Here is a 23401-nt window from a genome sequence, read left to right as displayed (position 1 = left end):
TATACAAACTGAATTATTTTATATTTATTTAATTTAATTTTAGTTTTATACTCAATTTTTTTTAATTCTTTAGAATTTATAGAATTATTAAAATAAGTATTAAATATTTTAATATTTACATTTTACATATTAAAATGTTAGTAAATATATTTATTTTAAATTTTTTTAGAGTATTAAGTTAGTAGGTCTTCGAAGATTTCGACTTAGGACTAATTAGTAGGGATATATAAGTATCACCACCAAATTTCACATGATAAATTAATGGAGGGACATAATGTGTTCATTGTTTACTATTTTGGAGGACCAAATTGGTACCTTTTTTTTTTCAAGGGCTAATTAATCTGAAGTCGAAAATTTTAAGGACTTAATTGTCACTTTATTCTATTTTTTACTATTTTATATTTTTTTATTTACGTATGACCAATTTTATCGGTTGAACCAATAATTTATCGATTGAACAAATAAATTAATGAACTGGTAACTTGAACGGTTTGATCACCGGTTCAGCTGACAACTATGGTTTGGGTTCAACGCCCAGAAATGGCGTCGTTTTCATAGCTTTATTTAAAAAAAAGGTTCCAGAGAACCCAACGAACAAAACCCCCTCCCCAACCCCTTTCTCTCTCTCTCAATTCTGAAAAAACCCTAATCCTCTTCGATATCCCAGAGGCCCATCAGCCACCGTCGCCGATTTCCCAGCCACCATCGCCGATACCTTTCTCCTCGGGTGGAGGTGTGGAACTGACCGCCCAGTCACCATCGTTCCTCTTCTCCTCGCCGTCGAGCTCTCTCTTCTCCTCGCCGTCGCCGTCGAGCTCTCTCTTCTCCTCGCCGTCGCCGTCGAGCTCTCTCTTCTCCTCGCCGTCGCCGTCGAGCTCTCTTTTCTCCTTGCCGTCGATCTCTCTCTTCTCCTCACCGTCGCCGTCGAGCTCGCTCTCTGTCTCTGTCGCTGTTGAGCTCGCTGTCTGTTTCCTCTCTGTCTCTCTGTCTCTCTGTCGCTGTAGAGCTCGCTGTCTGTTTCTTCTCCTCCGGTAAGCATTAAGCACCACTTCTCGAATTTGTTTTTGGCTTTATGCTTGTTTTGTACTGTTAATCTGTTGTTAATAATATTAATACTGATTGAGTTGCTGGGATTAGAGTTTACTAATTCTAAGTTGTTGAGATTTTGTTAATTTCTTATTATTCTGAGTTGCTAATTTGTTGTTGATAAATAATAATATTGTTGCTGGTTCTCTGATTTTCTAATTTTGTGAGTTGATTTTAATGATTATGATTTTTGATGATTAGTGCCTTTCTTTAGTTGAAAACTTGTTTGTCAATGTTTGTTTCTTTTGGCAGTAGAACATTGTGTGTTTGTCATTTACCTGTATTTTGATCTAATTTAGTTATAAACTTTGATGTTTGAAGTTGTTTATGAGCTTTTATTGATAAATTATGGACAATTTATTATATGAAATTGTAAAATTTTAAATTTTATTTAGTTAAAAATGATTAAATTTAAATATTTTTTTTTGGTGACTATTAAATTTAAATATTTGAAATTATATATTGAATTTTTAATAATTTTATTTAGTATTTAATTAAAACGGTTGAACCATGGTCGAACTATTGAACCAGTGAACCAGTTGCCTTACCGGTTCATTGACCGGTCCGGTTTTTGCAACCTTGATAAAGAGAAAGTGGTGGCAAGATGAGGATTATGATAAAGGGCGGTGTTTGGAAGAACACCGAAGATGAGATCCTGAAAGCAGCTGTTATGAAATATGGCAAGAACCAATGGGCTCGAATCTCTTCCCTTTTGGTTCGTAAATCTGCTAAGCAATGCAAGGCTCGCTGGTACGAATGGCTCGATCCTTCCATCAAGAAGGTAACCCTAACCACCTTATAACCTTAATAACTCTATTTGTCTATTTATTTATTTTACTTTTGCTGTCTTTTGTATGCTGTTTACTTTTTTTTGTGAGTGAGTGGTTGTGTATCAAGTTTATGTATAATAGGGCTTTTGAATATGAAGGACAAAAAAGTTTAGATTTTTTCAGTTTGATTGAAAGTTTATGCTTTTTGACATGAGTCTCTGAGAATGGATGGTTGTGCTGCCAGTAATGATCCTTGATAGAGCTTTGATTATTAGGTTTTACTCAGTTAAGGTTTAATGTAAGTAATTGTAAGACTGCCATAATGCCATTATTTAATTAATAAGTAATTAATTATAGTTCTGGCTTGCTTTTTAATGTGTCTCGATGCCCCTGCATTTTAACCCTTTTTCGGCATTTTTTGTGTCGACATGTGTTTTTCTACAATCTAGTCTTTTATTATAATGCCGTTTTTTGTGTGCAGACTGAGTGGACTAGAGAAGAGGATGAGAAGCTGCTTCATCTTGCTAAGCTTATGCCCACGCAGTGGAGAACGATTGCTCCTATTGTAGGACGTACTCCTTCTCAGTGTCTTGAGCGCTACGAGAAGCTCCTTGACGCAGCCTGTGTTAAAGATGAGAACTATGAACCCGGCGATGATCCTCGGAAGTTGCGTCCTGGGGAGATTGATCCAAATCCAGAGTCAAAACCTGCACGCCCAGATCCTGTTGATATGGATGAAGATGAAAAGGAGATGCTTTCCGAAGCACGAGCCCGATTAGCGAACACAAAAGGAAAGAAGGCGAAAAGGAAAGCGAGGGAGAAACAGCTTGAGGAAGCCAGAAGACTTGCTTCTTTACAAAAGAAGAGAGAATTGAAGGCTGCGGGAATTGATGTCAGGCATCGAAGGAGAAAAAGGAAAGGCATTGACTATAATGCAGAAATCCCTTTTGAGAAAAGGCCTCCTCCTGGTTTTTTTGACGTTGCTGATGAAGACAGACCCGTGGAACAGCCCCAGTTCCCTACTACAATAGAAGAACTTGAGGGTAAAAGAAGGATTGATGTTGAGACACAGTTAAGAAAGCAAGACATTGCAAAAAATAAAATTGCACAGAGGCAAGATGCCCCATCTGCTATACTACATGCCAATAAGTTGAATGATCCGGAAACAGTACGGAAACAAACCAAACTGATGCTTCCGCCACCCCAGATTTCTGACCAGGAACTGGATGAAATTGCAAGGATGGGTTATGCCAATGACCTAGCTGAGAGTGATGAGTTTGGAGAAGGTAGTGCTGCAACACGTGCTCTTCTAGCGAATTATGCACAAACACCTGGCCGGGGAATGACTCCTTTACGAACCCCTCAGCGATCACCGGCTAGTAAAGGAGACGCTGTCATGATGGAAGCTGAAAACCTGGCGAGGTTGAGGGAGTCCCAGACACCATTATTAGGGGGAGAAAACCCAGAGTTGCATCCTTCAGATTTTACTGGGGTCACTCCCAAGAGAAAAGAGGTTCAGACCCCAAATCCAATGTTGACTCCCTCTGCAACTCCTGGAGTTGCAGGTCTCACTCCCAGAATTGGCATGACACCTGCAAGAGATGGTTATGCTAGCATGACACCTAAGGGAACTCCTCTCAGGGATGAGCTTCATATTAATGAGGATGTGGATATGCATGAGCGCGCTAAACTTGAGCTACAAAGAGCTGAAATAAGACGAAGTCTGCGCTCTGGTTTAGGAAGCCTTCCACAGCCCAAAAATGAGTACCAGATTGTCATGCAGCCCATTCCAGAAGATGCTGAAGAACCTGAGGAGAAGATTGAAGAGGATATGTCAGATAGAATAGCTAGAGAAATGGCAGAAGAAGAGGCAAGGCAACAGGCGTTACTTAGGAAACGATCAAAAGTCCTTCAAAGGGAGCTTCCTCGGCCTCCAGCTGCATCGTTGGAGCTTATAAGAAATTCTGTGATCAGAGCTGATGGGGACAAGAGTTCCTTTGTTCCACCAACCTCAATTGAGCAAGCTGATGAGATGATAAGAAGGGAGCTTCTTGCTTTGCTGGAGCATGACAATGCTAAGTATCCGCTTGATGAGAAAGTAAATAAGGAGAAAAAGAAAGGAGCTAAGCGTGTGGTGAATGAGCCTGTTGTTCCTGTTATAGAAGAATTTCATGAAGAGGAGATGAAAGATGTATGTATTTATTAATCTGCTTCTTAGTTTCTTTCTTTAGCTTCTTTTGTGATGACATCACATGTTCGTGGCTTATGCGTTGATAGATAGTAAGTAGCAAGCTGCTTTCTGTTGTGGAGGATACACCTCTTGTTTTGCACTAACCTGAAGACTATAAGTCTAACCATTGTTAAGGTTGTGTACTAACTTATAAGATTGAACAATTCTAAAATTCTGCTAGGTTTGTAGTCTGTAGATCCTGACACTGAGCCACCCGTTTTATTTGATGAGATTGTGCTAGGGTTGATTTTGTTTGCTTAGAAGCAGTTGGATCACACAACTGCAATGTGCCAGTTATGCCACTGTATCTAGGGCTGAATTGGATTAGGATTTTTTTTCTTGTGTGGTTTAGGGATGGTTGATGGTGTCTTGTTTGATCCGCATAAGTGCAGTGGCGTTGCACCTGAGATGCTTGTGTCAGTTGCTCTCCATGTCTAAGTTGTAGGTGCTTGTGTAGTTCGTCCTGAAAGTGGGTAGGCTCTGATTTTCTGTGGCCTGTGTTAATGTGATTGTGCTTTGTTCGTTGGTGTGAAGTGTGTTTGTGATTTGCAGGTAACCATTACTATGTCATAACGTCTTTGATGTTTTCTGTTTTATAAAAGATTTTCCTGTTTTTCTAATAGGAAGTTAAATGTTTCTTATGATTATATGTTTATTATATAATTTTCTATTCTATGTATGATTGTAGTTGTGTTATGGCCTCACATTGTATGCAGCTGTCCTCCCTTTATTATTTTACTGGGTAAGATATCATTGTTCATAATGTGGTTATCAAAATTGAAATCTTAGTCTTATTTATCTTTTAGTTTTATTCCTTTTTTTTTGTATAATAAAAATTCAAATATGATTAGGAAAAAGAAATACCAAAAAGCGAGGAGGGGACCAGGGTTCCCATATACAAAAGCAAAACACAAACAAAGGCCTATCTAAAATGTAAAGCTCTCCAATCTCTCAACATGTGCGAGAGGGAAAGACCTCTAAAAAGATCTTCAGCTTTACACCAGGATGCTAAGTGTCTAGTCCTATCCCATAAGATATGTTTATCAGAGAATCTGTCACTAAAGGTGCGTACATTACCTCCAAGCAGAGAGTCCAGATAGTGGCGAAATTTGCACTGGTCCACCTAATATTTGCCTCTTTTCTATTACCAAACCCAACAAATCTAGTCAATAAATATATATCTAGAGTTGCAGGGCACACCCAACATTCATCAAAGATGCTAAACAAATTGTTCCATAAAACAAAACACACATCCATCCTTTGAGTTCTTTGCTCCTCTCCCAATTTCTCCTTTAACTCTGATTATTTACTGGGACTTGTTTTCCTTCTATTTTTTTATCCCTTTTGGGTTTCTTTGTGACTGTGATTATAAAGCATTCTGATAGGTGTTTTTCTTTTTAACATCCTAATTTCACGTGTCATTAGAATTAATGCCTTTTATATTGATTTATTATTATGTTAATGCTGATTATTTCATATTATAACTTCATACATGTCAAATCAAAGTTTAATTTTGTTAAATGTGATTGTATGTCTATTTTGCTTGTTTACGCCTTATGCTTAACTATTTGTTTAAATGTGTTCAGTTTAGGCAGGATCTTGTGATCCATGTTACCATCACATGTCGTACATATGTTTCTAATCTCAATCTTGGGTAGAATCTATATTGACAACATTGCTTGACTACACTGTCTATACCTATCCTAGACATTTAATACTCATATATCACTCTTTTTTTCCCACATTATTTTTGGTGGTTTTCTTCCCACTGAGGAGATTTTGTTATACACCTATTCTATATCTGTCCTTTATTAATATACTCTTTAGGTATGGATTTAATCTGATGTGTAGGTCTTTGTTTATTTTTGTTATTTCAGTGAATGTTGTAAAAATAGCCTTGCAACTCTTTTCAAGGTTCCTTTTAGGTCATGTATTGTGACATCAACACATATTTTCTGTTTATGAATTATGACTTCATGCTATGCTAGTTTGATCTGATAGTCTCACTTTTCGGTTATAATCCTGCAATTAATTAATTATGTTCGGTTGTGTTTGCTGGTGATGTTTCTCAAGGGCACTTCCTTGTTTGATTGGCAAGTTCTACCACGCCCTCTCACAAACATAACAAAAAAAGAAAAAGAAAAAGAAATAGAGCAGAATGTTAATGTTGACTATATTTCAATGTATGTCTTTTTGTTCATATCATAAATGGCACTAAAATATAACAAACTTCTGAGTTTTGAATTAGCTGGCTAATTACCTTGCTTATTATAATTTATGATGTTGTCATCCAAACTTTCCCTTGTAAGCGGGTTAAGGATACTGATTTTGCATTTTTTTTTTTGTTTCTATTAGGCTGATAAGTTGATAAAGGATGAGGCCCATTATCTTCGGGTAGCACTGGGACATGAAAGTGAACCCCTTGAGGAATTCATTGAAGCACACAGGACTGGCCTGAATGATCTCATGTTCTTTCCAACCCGTAATGCCTATGGTCTCTCAAGTGTTGCTGGAAACATGGAAAAGCTGGCAGCTTTGCAGAACGAGTTTGAGAATGTGAGGAAAAAGTTGGACCAAGGCAAGGAGAAAGTTGTAAAGCTCGAGAAGAAGGCAATACTCCTCACTCAAGGCTATGAGGCATGTTACTAACATTCTCCATGCCAAATGGCTTTAACTCAGTCAGTTCTGATTACGTTTTATTGCTTAAAAGCTGGCTTTGTACTTAGAATCACCTTGGTTGAGTTAGTTTTGTAATTGAACAATGCTATTTTTGCCTTAGAGATAAACTGATAGGAACCTACTCACCTAGTCAATTGTAAATAGAGTATGGAGTGGATTGAGTGAATTGTTGCTAGGGTGGGTTCTGCATTCAGGAATGCATTCTGTTATGCGAGAGGTGAGAGGTATACAACGGTAGGTGGAGTAGTGATGGGACTATATCAAACAATTTGGACATAGAATTCATGCTAGGACAGAGGTCGAGTCTCTTGAATACTCAACAATTTAATGTTATAAAACCAGTATTAATACATTCTTTGGAGTAGGATATTTGCACCCCATCGGTGTAGATCAAATCCTAGAGGTATTTCTTCTGCATTTCTATTATGTTCTATGCATCTATCGACACAATTTTCGTTACCTAAAATTGAAAATTGTAACTGAAAATAATTGGAATTCAACCCATGAGTTTGAAGCAGTGACCTTCATGAATCAAAATTGATAAGGAACACATGGAAAAGAAAATTCCTTTTGTTTGATTTTGCTGTTTGTAAAGAGTCCTTTGTGCCTGTACACAATGTTGAATAATATACTTCGGCTATTGCATTTTTCAGATGAGAGCCAAAAACAGTCTTTGGCCACAAATTGAGGCCACTTCCAAGCAAATGGACATAGCTGCAACCGAATTAGAATGCTTTGAAGCTTTGCAAAAGCAGGAGAAGTTAGCAGCATCCCACAGGATAAACAATCTATGGGAGGAAGTACAGAAGCAAAAGGAACTTGAGAGAACTTTGCAATACAAGTATGGGAGTCTTATGGAAGAAGTGGAAAGGATACAAAATGTCATGGAACAGTACAGGGTACAAGCACAAAAGCAAGAAGAAATCGAAGCAAACAATCGTGCTCACGAGTCAACAGAGACTGTTGCTGACAAAACTGGTGCACAGGATTCAGAGAGTTTTAAAGCTGCTCCTCTCACTGAAGAAAATGAAACTGCTATAGCAACTGCTTTGTCTCATGATGAAAGTGAAGCGGGCACTGTGCGAGACCAGACTACCGCTAGCCAGAAAAATGACGTGGATGTGGATTCTGATGATATAAAGCAAACAGATGACCCTAATGCAAAACCGCCAGATGCTGCACTTGCTGCCAAGGCTGACGCCGGAAAAGTGGAAGGTACCATCACTGATGGTCACATTGATAACGGTAAGACAGCATTAGACTAGGGTGCTACAATAGGAAATGAGGTGGAGAAAGATTTAGCTATGGGTGCTGAAAATTCACGATAGGTGATAGCACACCAGAAAAAACCACTTCAAGGGTCTTGAACTGAATAAATTCCATGGAAATTGAAGATATCTGATCCAAAAGATAGACGGGGTTGAAATGATCACCAGTTAAAGCTTGTAGCATATGATGAACCTATAAATTGTACGAGCATTCTCAGAGACTCATGTCAAAAAGCATAAACTTTCAATCAAACTGAAAAAATCTAAACTTTTTTGTCCTTCATAATCAAAATCCCTATTATACATAAACTTGATACACAACCACTCGCTTGCAAATTAAAAAAAAGTAAACAGCATACGGAAGACAGCAAAAGTAAAATAAATAAATAGACAAATAGTTATTAAGGTTATAAGGTGGTTAGGGTTACCTTCTTGATGGAAGGATCGCGCCATTCGTACCAGCGAGCCTTGCATTGCTTAGCGGATTTACGAACCAAAAAGGGAAGAGATTCGAGCCCATTTGTTCTTGCCATATTTCATAACAGCTGCTCTCAGGATCTCATCTTCGGTGTTCTTCCTAGGGATGTCAGCAGGGCGGGGGCGGGGATGCCTCCCTGCTCCCTATTCCTTCCCTTAGATTTGCTCTCCATCTCCATCCCCATTCTCCATGGCTCCCCATCCCCATTTCCCACGAGGCCACATTCCCTGTGACGACTTCATTTCCTATCTATCTGATAGTTCTAGCTAATTATTAGTTTTCATATGATTAGAGCTACAATTATCCATCATATACAAAAATAGCAAGATTTTATATAAAAAGTCTAAATGACACGATGATGACTTCTTTCGAAATGACGCAGTGGGGGGACGCAACGACGAGCCAAAGGACAAAGCAGTGGACGAGGTGGGAGACACGGCAACAGAGAGGAGAGGTTTTTTAGGATGTTTAAGGTTTTTAAGGTTTTAGGATTTTTAGGGTTTTTGAAGATTTTTAGAATTTTTTAGTGTTTAGGGTTTAAGGTTTAGGGTTTAAGGTTTATGGGTTTAAGGCTTTAGGGATTTAGGGATTTTAAGGTTTATGGTTTAGGATTTAGAATTAGGGTTTGTGGTTTAGGGATTTAGAGTTTTAGAATTTTAGGATTTTTTAAAAATTTTATTGTTTAGGGTTTAGGTTTAGGTTTAGGGTTTAGGATTTTAGGATTTTTAGGGTTTAGGCTTTAGGATTAAGTAATGTAAAACTTTGTATGTTTATCTGTTGGAAGAATTTCAGAAACGACAAGAACCGAAAAAAAAAATCTTCAAAAAACTATACTTTTTCTTATCATTTTGCAAGGAGTTGAAAATTTCACATCATTTATTTAAAATATAAATAACAATGAAATATAAAGATAATAAAGAAAAAGAGATTGCAAATTTAAATTTTATTTTGATTAAGTATAATTTTTTTATCTACGACTAGTCATCCCCAATAAGGTATAAAAAATTTTTCACTATACACCAAATTTTGATGGTGATACTTGATAAATTGTTATAAATAAGAATACTTTGATACACCTAAGAAAATTCTTTATCTTTTGTCTATTAAGGTCCAGTTTGGGTAACCAACTTAATTAAACTTTTTTTGATAAAATAACTTAAACAATAAATGATTCTGTTAAAAGTAACTTATAAATAAGTTATTTTGTATTTGAATTTTTAACTCTAAAAGTGTTTATTTTATAGAAATGTGATGAAAAGTAGAAGTATTATGAAAGAAGTTATTTTTTTTTAACTTCTCTATAAGCTCCTAAATAGCTTCTTAAAAAGTTACAATTTGATTTTGAAAATTGCATTAAACATTAATACTATTACATTTCATAAGTCAAAAATTAAAAAAAGTTATTTCTAAAGTTTCCAAACGGGCCTAAGTCTAGTTCCACTAATTAGAGACGTCAACTCTAAGAACTTAAAGCAATTCTAAGTTTCTAACTAAAAGTAAATGATGAGAATAGAGTCTTTCATTTAATTGCGAAAGAAGTGTCTGAGACGCAAATGCAATTGAGTTTAATATGTTTATAGTTGGTGCTGTTTTCGGTTATATATGTAGTTAAATTTGATTTATCTGTTAGTAGTGTAGTTTATTTTATTTTAACTCTTATACATAATTATTCTAAATATATGTAAAAAAAATTATAATTATACATCATTGTAATTTTAAATTATAAATATATCGCTGTTGAACAAAATTTATTTTAACATATTTTTGTTCTATTATTAAATTTTTTTAGATTTATCATTATATTTGTTAGACTTATACCAATTTAATTAGATTTAATTGACAAAAATATTTAAATGTGTAACGAAACTTTTGTTTTATGTGATAGTTTGTGTTACAAAGTTTTCAATTCTTTTTTTTTTCTCTCTAGAGGAGAGATCGATCTCTATATTATTTTTTTCATTGGGAAGAATTCTTACATCAAACTATAGAATCGCATGAATTATTTTCTTTATGTTTTCTTTCTGAACTTTTGAATTCTGAGTAGTCTCTGTCTTTTATTCTCTTTAATCTAATGATTTTTTACATATAAATGTCTATTTATATAAGTTGGATATGATGTGAACAATTTTCATCCATACTCTTGCATCATTACTCTTATAATGTCTTTGCTTGCGTCATAATATACTATTTGCACCACCTATATTAGAGTATTTTTAATATTTAGAGTTTAAAATTTGAAATTTGCACTAATAATAATTATATTATTTATTTAGTTATAACATATCACTGAAGTAACAAACATATTTTAAGTCAACCTACAAAGAAAACATATTCGAAACACATTATTGATGGGCACCTAGAGCACAACTGCAGAGCAAACACACGAAAATAAAAAGAGAAAGGCATAAAAAGAAAAACAAGTAAACTAGGGGAGAACATATTGGACAAACAAATACCAAATTAACTATAGGATTCCTCCAGAAACCAGTAATTTAGTAGTGGAATTAATCAGGAAGTGTACTTCTTCTCAATCATCACATCACCACTCTCTGTAGGTTCGGCTTTATGAGAATGACCATGGCAGCACTTGTACCGAACAGATTCTATCTCCATGGTTCGTCCACACATAGGGTCTGGACAGTTTATGGGATCAAGAATATCGGCAGGATAATTAGCCAATTGCATGTGAGCGCATTGGGCAGGTGAATCCCGAAGCTTGTTCTCGTAGTATTCTCTGAAAGCCACGTCAAACCCTGCTTTCTGCAGCACTTTGTCTTTCCATATCTCAAACTCGGCGGCAGTGGCAAGCATGGGTTCCCCGGGACCTAGCAACTTCACATTTGAGCCTTTGCTTAGTAGAACCCATCCCAGCTGGTCCTGTTTAAGGCAGAGCAAGCTCTTTATCTCCTCAGCGGTGGGATCTCTGCGCTTCTTCAGAATCTTGCTCGCGAACAGGTTCTCAATCCCAATCCAGAAGCGGGGAACAATCCGAGGATCTTCTTTTCCAAATGGATAATACTCTATTATGGCATCTGCCTTCTTGATAACCTCATGCATTTTCATTTTCTCTACTGCCACTGTTAAGTCTTGCATCCACTTGCTGTTACCGTCGGCACCTCCGTAGATGAAGATGAAACTGTCTCCTTTAATCTGATGTCGATAGTATTCAATTCACACAGCAACACGCGGACACATAGAATATTAATTATTTAACTTGTAAAGTTTTGATAGAAGGAAATGAACTCATTTTCTGCACTTAATTAGTTAAGATTCGTCACATCACAGGTAATAACCAGGTAATGATTATGAAGCTAATTGAGTACACAGAAAATAGATCATGCAAACATCTCTGTAACTTGTATACGTATGAAGTGATATGTGCAACATGCAGGCACATGTAGTGTAGAACTTACAAGGTCGTGTAATCTTGGATGCACTTTCTTCATCTCGGCCCAGAACCAGTTCCATTTCTGTGTAAGTAGCTCATCATCGGAGGGCCTGAAAGGGAAGGCATCGATGCCCCACACAAAGATCATGTGCATTGCATTGTAGTTGACGACCCTACCTTGAGGGTTCAACACAGGGATGATAGGCTTATTCTTGTAGTTCAAGTCCTCTCTTATCAGTTTGATTCCCGCCAAGGGCAGGAAGTACTCAACCACGTACCATTGCATGTCAAGTTTCAAGTTCTCAAACTCTGCCTGGCGAAGACGGTTCCAATCATCCACCACGGGCACCCACAATATCTTAAAATCCTCTTTCCTGTATCCCTTGACATCTTTAGGATCTTCTTGCAATCCAACATATATAGATTGTAGAAGCCGAATCTCATCTCTGATGCTGTCTAGGCCTGAAATGAACAATAACACATGCTTCTGCCTAAACACTTCGATGCTAACCTGTTTAATTTGCCCCACAACAATAAATTAAAAGGAAATAAGAACCTAATTCAAATTAAATTGAGTAAATAGCTCTGTCTCTAATTATTGTATAAAAAAAATTTCCGGTACAAGCTAGGCGATATATTTTGTCATGGAAACCATATATACTTAAATACTCACCCTTTGTCTATTCAAGCCCTCGTACACTTGGGGGTCCTGAATTTCATTGTGGAAGATCAGAACCTTCAAAACCTCTACAATTTCTGTAGGTGTTTGAAGGACCCTCTTACGCCTCCAGTAATCTTCTAGTTCACCTGTTTGCAATAAACAGAGCATAGAGTTAATCACTTATTGATTTATCAGCATGACGCACTAATAATGTATTTGTTATATGTATCTATCCGTCGACGCCAATAGTGATAACAATGAATGCATATGCACCGTTTTATTATTGTTTATAAAATAAATAAACTATTCACTAAGCACGACGTAACCTATTTCTTTTCTGCTTCTTGTCAGATGCGCCTTTAATTTGCTAAGAATGGAGGAAAGCTTGTTACCGAAATTCGATATTTCAATTCCATCTTCCCTGTAGAAAACAATTAAGCAATTGAAGTAATATAATTTATATAAATTGAAGTGTGATCAAGTAAACGCCTTGTACTGATATGAGAGAACTTACGAATCACCCATGAGAAAATCAATATGAGTAGTACAAGATACAATGGTGATGATTGTCCAGTAGACAACCACAGGGATTTCTTGCAAGGCATCGGACAAGGCGGGCACATCCTTTGAGTCATAACCTTTGGTAGAGAGCCTCTCCAACTCAGTGATACATTCAACGGCTAACAATACGCTCTTGACCAAAATGTTATAGTCGGCTCGGGCTTGTCTGTTCCTCTCGATGCTATGAACTTTGTTCATCTGAGCCAATGACCTTCCGAGCTGGTCCCCGGTTGGAACCTGCGCAAGGTGCCAAAAGTTCCCATATTCCATCGAAAATGCGGCTAGTGTTAACACCGCTTTTCCATCCCAGCTGTAGGATTTCAGCTCTTCAAGTATCCACATTGTTGTTTCGTGTGCGTAATGCTCTCCATGAGGTGTGTTCATCATCTATAACGTAGCCGCCCGTAAGTTATTATTATTGTATTTGGCATAAAAGTAATCTTGTGTAGGATCGATTTAATTATTTATTTCTTCATAAGGTGAGTTTCGTATTTAATTAATTTCGCGATTCAATTACTCGGTTGTTATTTTTTATTTTTCTCAAACTACTGGACATACTAAGTTCTAACACTTCTTTAATGACTGGTTTAATTTAGAGTGGCCAAAATCATTATAACGCATAAAATCGGGTCAAATTATATATGTATATGGATTGTTTCCGTGCATATAGTGCCATAGTGGGAGAGTAACCTTAGAAACAATACGCTTCAGCTTTTGGAACGGTGGATTGAAAGTTGACACGGTAATATTGTCCTCTATCAGATTACCAGCCTGCAATAAAACAAATAATAAAATAATTAAAAAATTGCTCTGCTTTTCTTAATAATATATAATATATTAATGCTTTATGTATTATTTTTTTATGTTAAAGTGATTAATAAAAAATAAAATAATTTTGTTATATTATAAAAAAAATTACATAAAAAAATGTGAAGAAACCCTAATATCATTTTTGTGTGCATAATAATCTCATGTATATTACAATTCGCGAAAGGAAGGGGGAGAGAACATGGATTCCACTCTAATAAAAATTTTATAATTATTTTTATGTAAATTTTTTTTTTTAGTTTTCGAACGATTAATTATAGAATTAGATTTTGATATATTTATAAAAGTGTTATTTTTATATAAAGAAAAAATTTTATTCCTTTTTTTAAGAGATGTTAAACTGATACTTTCATCTCCTCTATTTGTAAAATGTACATTCTCCTCCCTTGTAACTTTTAAAAAACTTTCTCTTTAATGCATTTTAAATTTTTTATATTAATATATATTATTTACTATTAAATAAAAAATTTTACCACTGTTAATATCTATAACAATTAATATATATTAAAAATACAATTTAATAATTAAAAAATTATTGAAGAATATCTTAAAAAAATAATTTAATTATTAATTTTTTTAAAAAAATATTTTGGTAAAAATACAATTTAGTCAATAAAAAATAATTTATTAAAGGATATTTTTTTATTATTGAATATTTTGGTAAACAAAATTTAATGACAAAAAAATAAAATTTTTGCTAAGAGATATTTTGGTAAAAAATAATTTATTTTTTTAAAGAAATAGATAAAATTAACCTTATTAGTTTACATTAAAAATTTAAAATAGATTAAAGGTGAAATTTTTTAAAAATTATAAATAAGGAAAATGTATATTTTACAAATAGAGAAATAAAAAGTATCATTTTAACATCTTTTAAGAGAGAGAAGTAGAATTTTTTTTTTATATAAAATATTTATGACTAAATAAATAAATTATACTTTTATACAAAATATATAAAAAAAAGATATTTTTGACAATTCATTTGAGTACCTTAACAACAGCAGTGTCAGCAGCAACCGTGGAACGCTTGATAATGCTTGAAGTGACGTTGAAAATGGAATCCACATCATACCTTTGAGCGGTGTGGACGTGAGTTATGTAAACTCTCTCGAGGATCTGATCATCGGTCAAAGCCAATGGGTTCACCAATAGCGAAGCCTTGGCTTGCTGCAGGTGCGCACTGGAAACTGGTACCGACGATATCGACATATCTGATGATCAGATATAGATGTGATACTCTCTTAAATTAAATTTAGATAAGTATATATCTATCTCAGTAGTGAAATTGTTGCCTTGCTCTTAATTGCCGTGGTTGTTTGGCCTATTTATGAGGAGTGGACTAAGCTATCTAGATTGATCATACAGTACGTACGTACATGATAGTCATACGATTAAAGTGAAAAAGAATAAACATATATTCACCCAAATCTTGCCGGTGGCTTCTTTGCCCCGTCTTAATTACAATATCAGTAACACTGTATGCTTTATCCGTCATTCATGCATGTGAGATAAGTAGGGGATACTGGGATAGTATTGCCATTTTGTGATGATGACTTCCTGCAGCTTTTTTCGCATTTATTTTTAAATACAATTCTTTACAAGATATGTATCCTGCACCTTTTGCTTTTGCTTTTGATAAATCAAAATTAGACCTTCTGGCTTCAAGAAAGGAATATTCAATACTAAAAGGTTAGAACAAGGAGAATACTTATAAGATTGCAACAAGTAATGGACATCATCACGAATCTCGTCGTCCTTCGTTCCTTGTGTAACAACTTACCCAACTGTGATGAAGCCGAGGAGTACGTTATTTGAGTTTTTTTTTTTTTTTCCCGAGTAATTAAACTATTAAAGAGTTGTATGTAAATCACTTTCATTACACCAACGTGTACACACGCGCTTGAATAACACAAGCATATCTTTTTTCGTTTTCGTGTTCTTTCTTCTTTACATTCTTCCTTTTTCTTTGTCTTCGCATTCCTTCTTCTTTGCGTTCCTTCTTATGATCTTCACGTGTTTTCTCTCAATCGTCATTTTTTTATTGTTGTTGTTGTGTTTTTTCTTTTCCTCCTTTTAGTTGAGGTTCATTTGAATCGAGAAATAAATTTGATGTGTTTTTGTTGATAATTGAATCTTTTTGACTGCTTGTTCAAAATTGAACTAATTTCGATTCATTTGTGAATTAATTGAGATTCACTTGATGCTGCTGATAAGTATTGACCAAATTTTTTATTCCTTAAGTAATTTTGGTTCATTTTTTAGTTTAATTGAAATTCATTTGAATCCATAAATAAATTGTATGTGTTTTTATTGATTATTGAGACTTTTTTACTGCTGGTTCAAAACTAAACTAATTTCTGTTCATTTGTGTGTTAATTGAGGTTTACCTGATGCTGTTGATAAGTATTGACCAAATTTTTTATTCCTTAAGTAATTTCGGTTTATTTCTTAATTTAATTGAGGTTTATTTGGATCCAGAAATGAATTGGATGTGTTTTTGTTGATGATCGAGTCTTTTTGACTGCTTATTTAGAATTCGGTTTATTTGTGAATTAATTGAGGTTCACTTGATGGTGTTGTTAAGTATTGACCAAGTTTTTTATTCCTTAAGTAATTTCCGTTCATTTCTTAGTTTATTTGAGGTTCATTTGGATCCAGAAATGAATTTCATGTGTTTTTATTGATGGTTGAGTCTTTTTTACTACTTGTTCAAAACTGAACTAATTGAATGGAATGGAGTGGAATCTAATGCAATTGAATAAAGTGATAATGAATAATTTCATTCTTCTTTGCTAAAAAATTTGGTCAATACTTATCAGCAGCATCAAGTGAACCTCAATTAGCACACAAATGAACTGAAATTAGTTCAGATTTGAATAAACTGTCAAAAAGACTCAATCATTAACAAAAACACATCGAATTTATTTCTGGATCTAAATGAACCTCAATTAAACTAAGAAATGAACCAAAATTACTTAAGGAATAAAAAAATTGGTCAATACTTATCAGCAGCATCAAGTGAATCTCAATTAATTCACAAATGAATCGAAATTAGTTCAATTTTGAACAAACAGTAAAAAAGATTCAATTATCAACAAAAACACATCAAATTTATTTCTGGAGATGCAACGGCACTGATGATTTCTGCAGTAAGTTAGGTCCCTTTTTATCTGATAAGGCAATGAAAACAACAGATGGAGGGTTTCAAGATGTTAAACTTTATATGCGCTTGTTGAGGGCGTCGCGGAAAGTATGGAAGTCGCTGGCGCTTCCAGCAGCATTGCTGAAAGAGAGAGGTCTGTGTGTGATTGTTAGAGGTGAGTAGATTAATGTGAGAGAGAAGAGGAAGGTTTTTATAGATTTTAATTAGGTTTACTTAATTAATTTTAAATTTTTTAAATTTTTTAAATTTTGAATTTAAAAAATTTAAAATTAATAATTAATATAAATTAATGTGGTTTTGTTTAGTTTTTGGCTGGTAACCTTTTGGTTCCATATACTTTTCCTAATGTTATATATTGATTATGAAAGAATTATATCCGAAATCTCATTTTTAAATTTAAATTGAAAAAGATTAGAAACTAACTTAAGTGTCAAATGCCTTTTGCATGTACTTATATTCTGTTTTATTCATCAGGCAAAATATATCTCATCTATTCCAAAGAGATCAAGCTCAAACAAAGACCGGATGAATTATACTTCAAAAAGATTAATTAAAAAGCAACAATAATATCTAAATTAAAAAATATACAACTGTCTACGTATAAAATTTATAGTTAAAAATTATTACATAATTTAATATATTAATAAAATTATTATCTCACAGTTCCCAATAATAAATTTTATATAAAAATTGTACGTAAATTTTTAACGATTAAAAAATATAAGTAATATTCAACTAATACTTAAGATGCTAACATATACTTAAACTACTGCAGTATATATAAGCTCGAATAGCTCTTTTATAAAGTTGTTATACTCCATGTAAAGCCCCCAGCCCTAAAGAAGTAGTTACGAATAAATCAGTAATTGTTACAAAACTATGCAAGGCCCCGCAATATAATTTCAGGGATTATAACCACTGTTTGATAATTGTTAAAACTTGGAAGGAGATTTCTAATTACATGCATGCTGGTTTATATATTTTACCTTTTAAAATTATCAAAGTAACCCCTTCTTGCGAGCATAAGCAATAATTGTGAGAAACAGAGATGCAGTGCATATTGCTGTGACAATTATTACCTGCCATATACCCATACACGGAAACTTCTATTAGATTATATACATCAAAAAATTAAAAACTTAATCTCAAAAAAGGAAGTATAGGGTACAATGTATGCATTGAATTGTATTGTGTTCGATTTCAGTACGATATCAAATGTTTATTATCTCTGATATTCGGATGATTATTTTAAATAGTATGAATGTATTGTATTTGATAAATTAATAGTATTTTATCTTGTATGTTCATTTTTAACTCAAATTAAACCAAATAAACAGCTCATTATATATATTGTACAAATATTCAATTCACTCGTTAACGAGATTTATCTCAAAATATACGGTGCATACAAAATTATGTTTCACTTAATTGCAAGCCGAAATTACCACTTATGCCCTACAATTTTCATAAAAAACCGATTTTAACCACGCGATAACATCTCTACGGTTACTCTTCAGTAACTTGGCCGCATGACGTTTTTAGGTTCCTAAGTCAAAATGTGTAACCATCATAGCCACCAATTTTTTTTTAAAGCTGGAGAGACTCGAATCAACAACTTTTAAATGAGTATAAAAAAGTTATGCTATTTAAATTATAACTGTTTCACCACCAAATTTATAGTCATCTCAGGCATGTATGTGCATAAAATTAAAAATAAAATAAAAACTGTGCATACCCATTTGAACATGAAACCATGGTTCTTATTCCAATTGTACGGAAAACTCAAGCCAAATATATCATTGGTCATCAACGCAAAGATAGCTAAACAAAGATTTCCTGAGCTAAGGACGAGCTCCCACTGCATACCATATACAAAAATATAACTTCACAAATATAATTTGTTGAACCGAATTATAATAAAGAAGTCGATGAAAACCTTTTCAATCAACAGTTTTTAGCTGAAACTTTCTGGCGTGGGATTGGAAAGGAATGTAAAGGACATTAAGTAAAATAAAGAAAAAACGACTATTTTTATTCATAAATATTTAAAATATTAACAAAATTATTCGTAAAAAAAATAAAATTAAAATTGTATCCATCAAATAAAAAAATTTATTTGATAAAAATATCCAAAAATAAAATTTTTGTTGAATCCTTTAAAAAAGCACTAAAATATTTTAAAATACCCTTTAACTCTTCCACTTTCTTCTTCAATTTCTGCAACTATACCATCCATTTTTACTCGAATCTAAAAACCTTCCATCTTCATCACTTTAATCAGTTTTGATCCGTCACCTTATAACTTAGTCTTTATTATGCATTATGAGTTATAACTCGGCATTAATTATCATTCATTCTTTTGCTTGTAACTGACACCTTCATTACCGACTTAATGATCATCATTTCTATCTTAATGACCAAACGGTCATAACATCAATTTTATTCATCAATTCTATGCCTATAAAAGAAATCTTTTATATCTAATCTCAGGGAGTAACATGATAAGTTCTATATCACATAATACAGAATACATTCTATATTCATAGAATTATTATAAACACAACATAACACATGATAACTTTCATTTCATGTCTTACATTCTATATTCATAGAATTATTATAAACACAACATAACACATGATAACTTTCATTTCATGTCTTACATTCTATATTCGTAGAATTATTATATACCTCTTAAACACTTACTGACTTGAGCGTCGGAGTGTCTTTTGCAGGTATCCACCCCCTTGTTCTCTCCTTGCCGACGTATAACTCATCCCGACGAGAAGCTTGAAGACATTCATCGACGGACGAGCTATACACCGGCTAAACTCAGCAAGAACAATTGGCGCCGTCTGTGGGGACGAGTAAAATCATTCCCACTCCCCTTAGATTCATAAAATTTGATTTACATTCAAAATTTTGAACCAATCTCAACAATCTTGTTTAAGATTTTTAATACCTCTTATCAAATTTTAATCTATCGTAACTTTTTATAAAGTATATATTTTATACATTCAAATTGCTTCATTTTTACGTATCATAATATTCCACATCTCATAATCGATTAATGAACCAATCCGAGAATAAACTCGGCTTTCAATCAATCCGAAACAAACTCAGTTTTCAATCAATCCGAGCACAAATTCACTTATCAAATTTGTTTATTTTTTTCAAAGTTTTCTATTTACACAAGTAAAATTATATATTTTATTGAACATACTTTTACATTTATATTTTGAGTAACTAATACTTACTGATTTATTAGTTATATTCAAACCTCAATATATGTTCTATACAATAATGACATATAACCATGTCAATTGCATTTTTATTTCATTATGTATTATATTCTATTGCTTAATAATTTCATTTATACAATTAAATGACAATAATGATGAGTTTAAATCTTAAAATTGGATTCTATCAAAAAATTAATTATATATCAATTGTATATAACTGTTGCACTATTTACTTTATGCTATTAAATTTTATGTTACTATTTGTTTAATGTAAAAAATTAAACAGGCAATTTACTATTATTACACGAGGAATATCCCTCGTCATACTGTAACTGCTAGAAACATTATACTAAATGTATAATTCATCAATAACTGTTATCTTACTGCTTTACATCTCTAATTGTCGATTTATATCAAAAATCTCTATTTGCCGATCTATAACAGTCACTCTGTTATCCGATTTATATTAGTCATCTCTATTTTTCGATTTATAAGGTGGAAGACGAGGAACATCAGTCCCAACCGACTCATGTTTCAGAAACCGCTCGACACGAAGAGCAGCAGCCCGAAGACAAGAAAGAAGAGTCCGAGGACCCTGTAGGCCCCTTCACAGAGGAAGTAATGAACTTCGAACTGGCGAAGAGGTTCACTCTGCCATTGACCCTCACGCCTTATGATGGACTCGGAGACCCGAGGAAGTTCCTAAAGAAATTCCGATCAATAATGATCGTCAATGGTGCATCAAACTATTTTACTTTTACAATATATATTATTCAATATATGTTGCGACTTTATACCTATTCATTTTCTCAATTTATCTTATTCATGTCAAACCTTCACTGTAAATTGTAAATATTCAATAACTAATTGCTTTGAGCGAGAAATTTATCAATAAGTTGTTGTGGGCTGGAAAATTCCCAAGACAATTAACCATTATATCCTCGGATCATACAATCGATTCCGTCAATGGATATCTATCTCTGAACTTTTCAGTTCATATACAATCAAATGCTAAAATTGTTCTTAAGTGGAAAAGTATCCCCCACACAACTATCTTGATTGAATGACTCTTATCACTCAATTATTTTTTGAATAAGTGCCGACATAATAACCCGACTAAGCTTGGGGGCTCACCATATCATTATTCACTCATCTTTTAACCGAGTTATAACTCATTTTATTTTCTAAGCTTAGCCTGGATCATATGATCGACGGACAAAGCTTGGGGGCTGTGATCCGTCACCTTATAACTTAGTCTTTATTATGCATTATGAGTTATAACTCGGCGTTAACTATCATTCATTCTTTTGCTTGTAACTGACACCTTCATTACCGACTTAATGACCATCATTTCAATCTTAATGACAAAACGGTCATAACATGAATATCATTCATCAATTCTATGCCTATAAAAGAAATCTTCTATATCTAATCTCAAAGAGTGACATGATAAGTTCTATATCATGTCTTACATTCTATATTCATAGAATTATTACACACAACACATGATAATTTCTATTTCATGTCTTACATTCTATATTCATAGAATTATTCTTATACCTCTTAAACACTTACTGACTTGAGCGTCGGAGTGTCTTTTGCAGGTACCCACCCCTTTGTTCTCTCCTTGCCGACGTATAACTCATCCCGACGAGAAGCTTGAAGACATTCATCGACGGACGAGCTATACACCGGCTAAACTCAGCAAGAACAAGTTTTAACGCCACAACAACCACAACACCACCATTATCATCATTGTCACCGAAAAAAAAAGGAAAAATCTTCAAGTAAAAAAAAATCTCAATTTGCAGAAAGCAAAGAATATGCTGCTCCCTGACCCATTATTTAAATTCTCCAATTCAATAATGGCCAAGTTGCTCCTTTAACTCAAAGAAGAAGGAGGGTTGAAGAATATGCTGCAAATCCAAAATTCTTGCTTCGATGGGGTTGAAACCAAAGAAGGAGAGCGAGGAGATATCATCTCTGCGACGACCGTACGTCCAAGTGGAGCAGCAAAATTCTTGCTTCGATGGGGTTGAAGCCATAGAAGAAAGAGGACAAAGAGCCATCATCTCTACGACCATACGTCCAAGAGGAGCAACTGCAACCCTCCAATGACGATGTTGATTATGATATTGGTGGTGTGATTATTGTTGTTATGGTGGTGATGACGATGAAAGGTTATTAAAGTTTAGGATCTGAAAAAAAATGGGTGGGATAATTTTGGAGATCGAAGATAATGGAAGAGACAACGATAATTTGGAAAACAACAATGTTAGGGAATCAAAAGGGTATCGGTAAAAAATCAGCTAAATACCTCTGGGTAAATTCAAAACTCCTACATGAATGGTGTTTATGCTAGGTATTAGGATGTTTCTTTTCTTTGTAAATTGGATGGTTCTGAATCTATTTTCTAATTTATCATGTTTTAGGCATTTGGAGAGGAAAGGAGGGTGGAGAGACGGAAGCTAATTGAATCAGTTTCCGCGATTCATGTTGCAATGATACTGTCAGTTTCCGTGATTCACGTTACAATGATACTAAACGTATCTCCTTTTAATTTAAATGAAGTGAAACATTTAATAACCAATATTTTAAATCATAAATAAATAAAACTAATTACTATATTTATAATTAATTAAGTTGTTCCATTCTTAGCTGATTTAGAGTTGGTTCCATATACTCTTCCTTTAAAAAATATTTTATGTTTTTCGAACGAGCCAACGAAAATCTATTAAGTTTATATTTGTAGAATAATGGAATGGTTTAAAATTTAGCATTTTGTATTTAATTATGGTATAAAATTCAGCTGCTTTATTAGAGTCAATTTCTCCACCACCTCCATCCGTTCAGCAGCAGGGATGTTCAAAATCGATCCGGATCAAATTAAACCGACAAACCGAATTGAAAAAACCAAAAACCGGAAAAAAAAACATGTTTGGTTGTTTTTTGCGGTTCGGTTCGATTTTTGGTTCTTACCATGAAAATCTCAATCGAACCGAACCGAACCGATAAGGTAAAAACCCTAAAAAAAACCAACCCCCCAA

General features: G+C 33.9%; 3 protein-coding genes across 7 annotated transcripts in view; 1 reads left to right on the top strand and 2 right to left on the bottom strand.

Annotated features, from left to right (window-relative positions):
* The first annotated feature begins 608 nt into the window (after positions 1-608).
* On the top strand, positions 609-8113 carry LOC107463652 (cell division cycle 5-like protein). Of its 5 annotated transcripts, XM_052257050.1 has the most exons (7): positions 609-945; positions 993-1031; positions 1618-1867; positions 2338-4047; positions 4938-5150; positions 6442-6723; positions 7419-8113. In XM_052257050.1, exons 3-7 carry the CDS (start codon positions 1691-1693, stop codon positions 8028-8030), a joined length of 2994 nt encoding a protein of 997 aa, XP_052113010.1. In that variant the 5' UTR covers positions 609-945; positions 993-1031; positions 1618-1690; the 3' UTR covers positions 8031-8113. The 5 variants fall into 5 exon arrangements, with proteins under 5 accessions (XP_052113010.1, XP_052113011.1, XP_052113012.1 ...); XM_052257051.1 differs by having other exon boundaries at positions 609-1031; positions 1675-1867; XM_052257052.1 differs by having other exon boundaries at positions 609-1031; positions 6442-6696.
* Positions 8114-10751: 2638 nt separating this feature from the next.
* Positions 10752-15444, bottom strand: LOC107463653 (protein SIEVE ELEMENT OCCLUSION B). The gene is made up of 7 exons (XM_016082488.3): positions 14940-15444; positions 13812-13892; positions 13075-13508; positions 12887-12981; positions 12573-12706; positions 11925-12410; positions 10752-11661 (listed from the first exon to the last, which is right to left on the bottom strand). Exons 1-7 carry the CDS (start codon positions 15156-15158, stop codon positions 11020-11022), a joined length of 2091 nt encoding a protein of 696 aa, XP_015937974.1. The 5' UTR covers positions 15159-15444; the 3' UTR covers positions 10752-11019.
* Positions 15445-17912: 2468 nt separating this feature from the next.
* LOC107463647 (magnesium transporter MRS2-I-like) overlaps positions 17913-23401 on the bottom strand; it is a 26621-nt gene continuing 21132 nt past the window's right edge. Inside the window, exons 9-10 of the mRNA XM_052257996.1 lie at positions 18848-18970; positions 17913-18191 (exon numbers count right to left, since the gene is read on the bottom strand). Of these exons, the coding sequence (XP_052113956.1) occupies positions 18111-18191; positions 18848-18970 (204 nt within the window). The 3' untranslated portion in view covers positions 17913-18110. The remainder of the gene's footprint in view (positions 18192-18847; positions 18971-23401) is intronic.

Source organism: Arachis duranensis, chromosome 2 (genome assembly GCF_000817695.3).
Source record: "Arachis duranensis cultivar V14167 chromosome 2, aradu.V14167.gnm2.J7QH, whole genome shotgun sequence".
NCBI lineage: Eukaryota > Viridiplantae > Streptophyta > Magnoliopsida > Fabales > Fabaceae > Arachis > Arachis duranensis.
The sequence above is the reverse complement of the archived record's forward strand: the minus strand, read 5'-3'. Positions and strand labels throughout refer to the sequence as shown.

Bases quoted from the DNA above. Each gene is read 5' to 3' on its own strand.
- LOC107463653 (XM_016082488.3), bottom strand. From the start codon at position 15,158: ATGTCGATATCGTCGGTACCAGTTTCCAGTGCGCACCTGCAGCAAGCC. The intron at 13,893-14,939 runs GTACTCAAATGA...GTTTTATTGCAG, and splicing joins CTGACACTGCTGTTGTTAAG to GCTGGTAATCTGATAGAGGA. The intron at 12,982-13,074 runs GTAAGTTCTCTC...TGTTTTCTACAG, and splicing joins GATTTTCTCATGGGTGATTC to GGAAGATGGAATTGAAATAT.
- LOC107463652 (XM_052257050.1), top strand. From the start codon at position 1,691: ATGAGGATTATGATAAAGGGCGGTGTTTGGAAGAACACCGAAGATGAG. The intron at 1,868-2,337 runs GTAACCCTAACC...TTTTGTGTGCAG, and splicing joins TCGATCCTTCCATCAAGAAG to ACTGAGTGGACTAGAGAAGA. The intron at 4,048-4,937 runs GTATGTATTTAT...AAATATGATTAG, and splicing joins ATGAAGAGGAGATGAAAGAT to GAAAAAGAAATACCAAAAAG.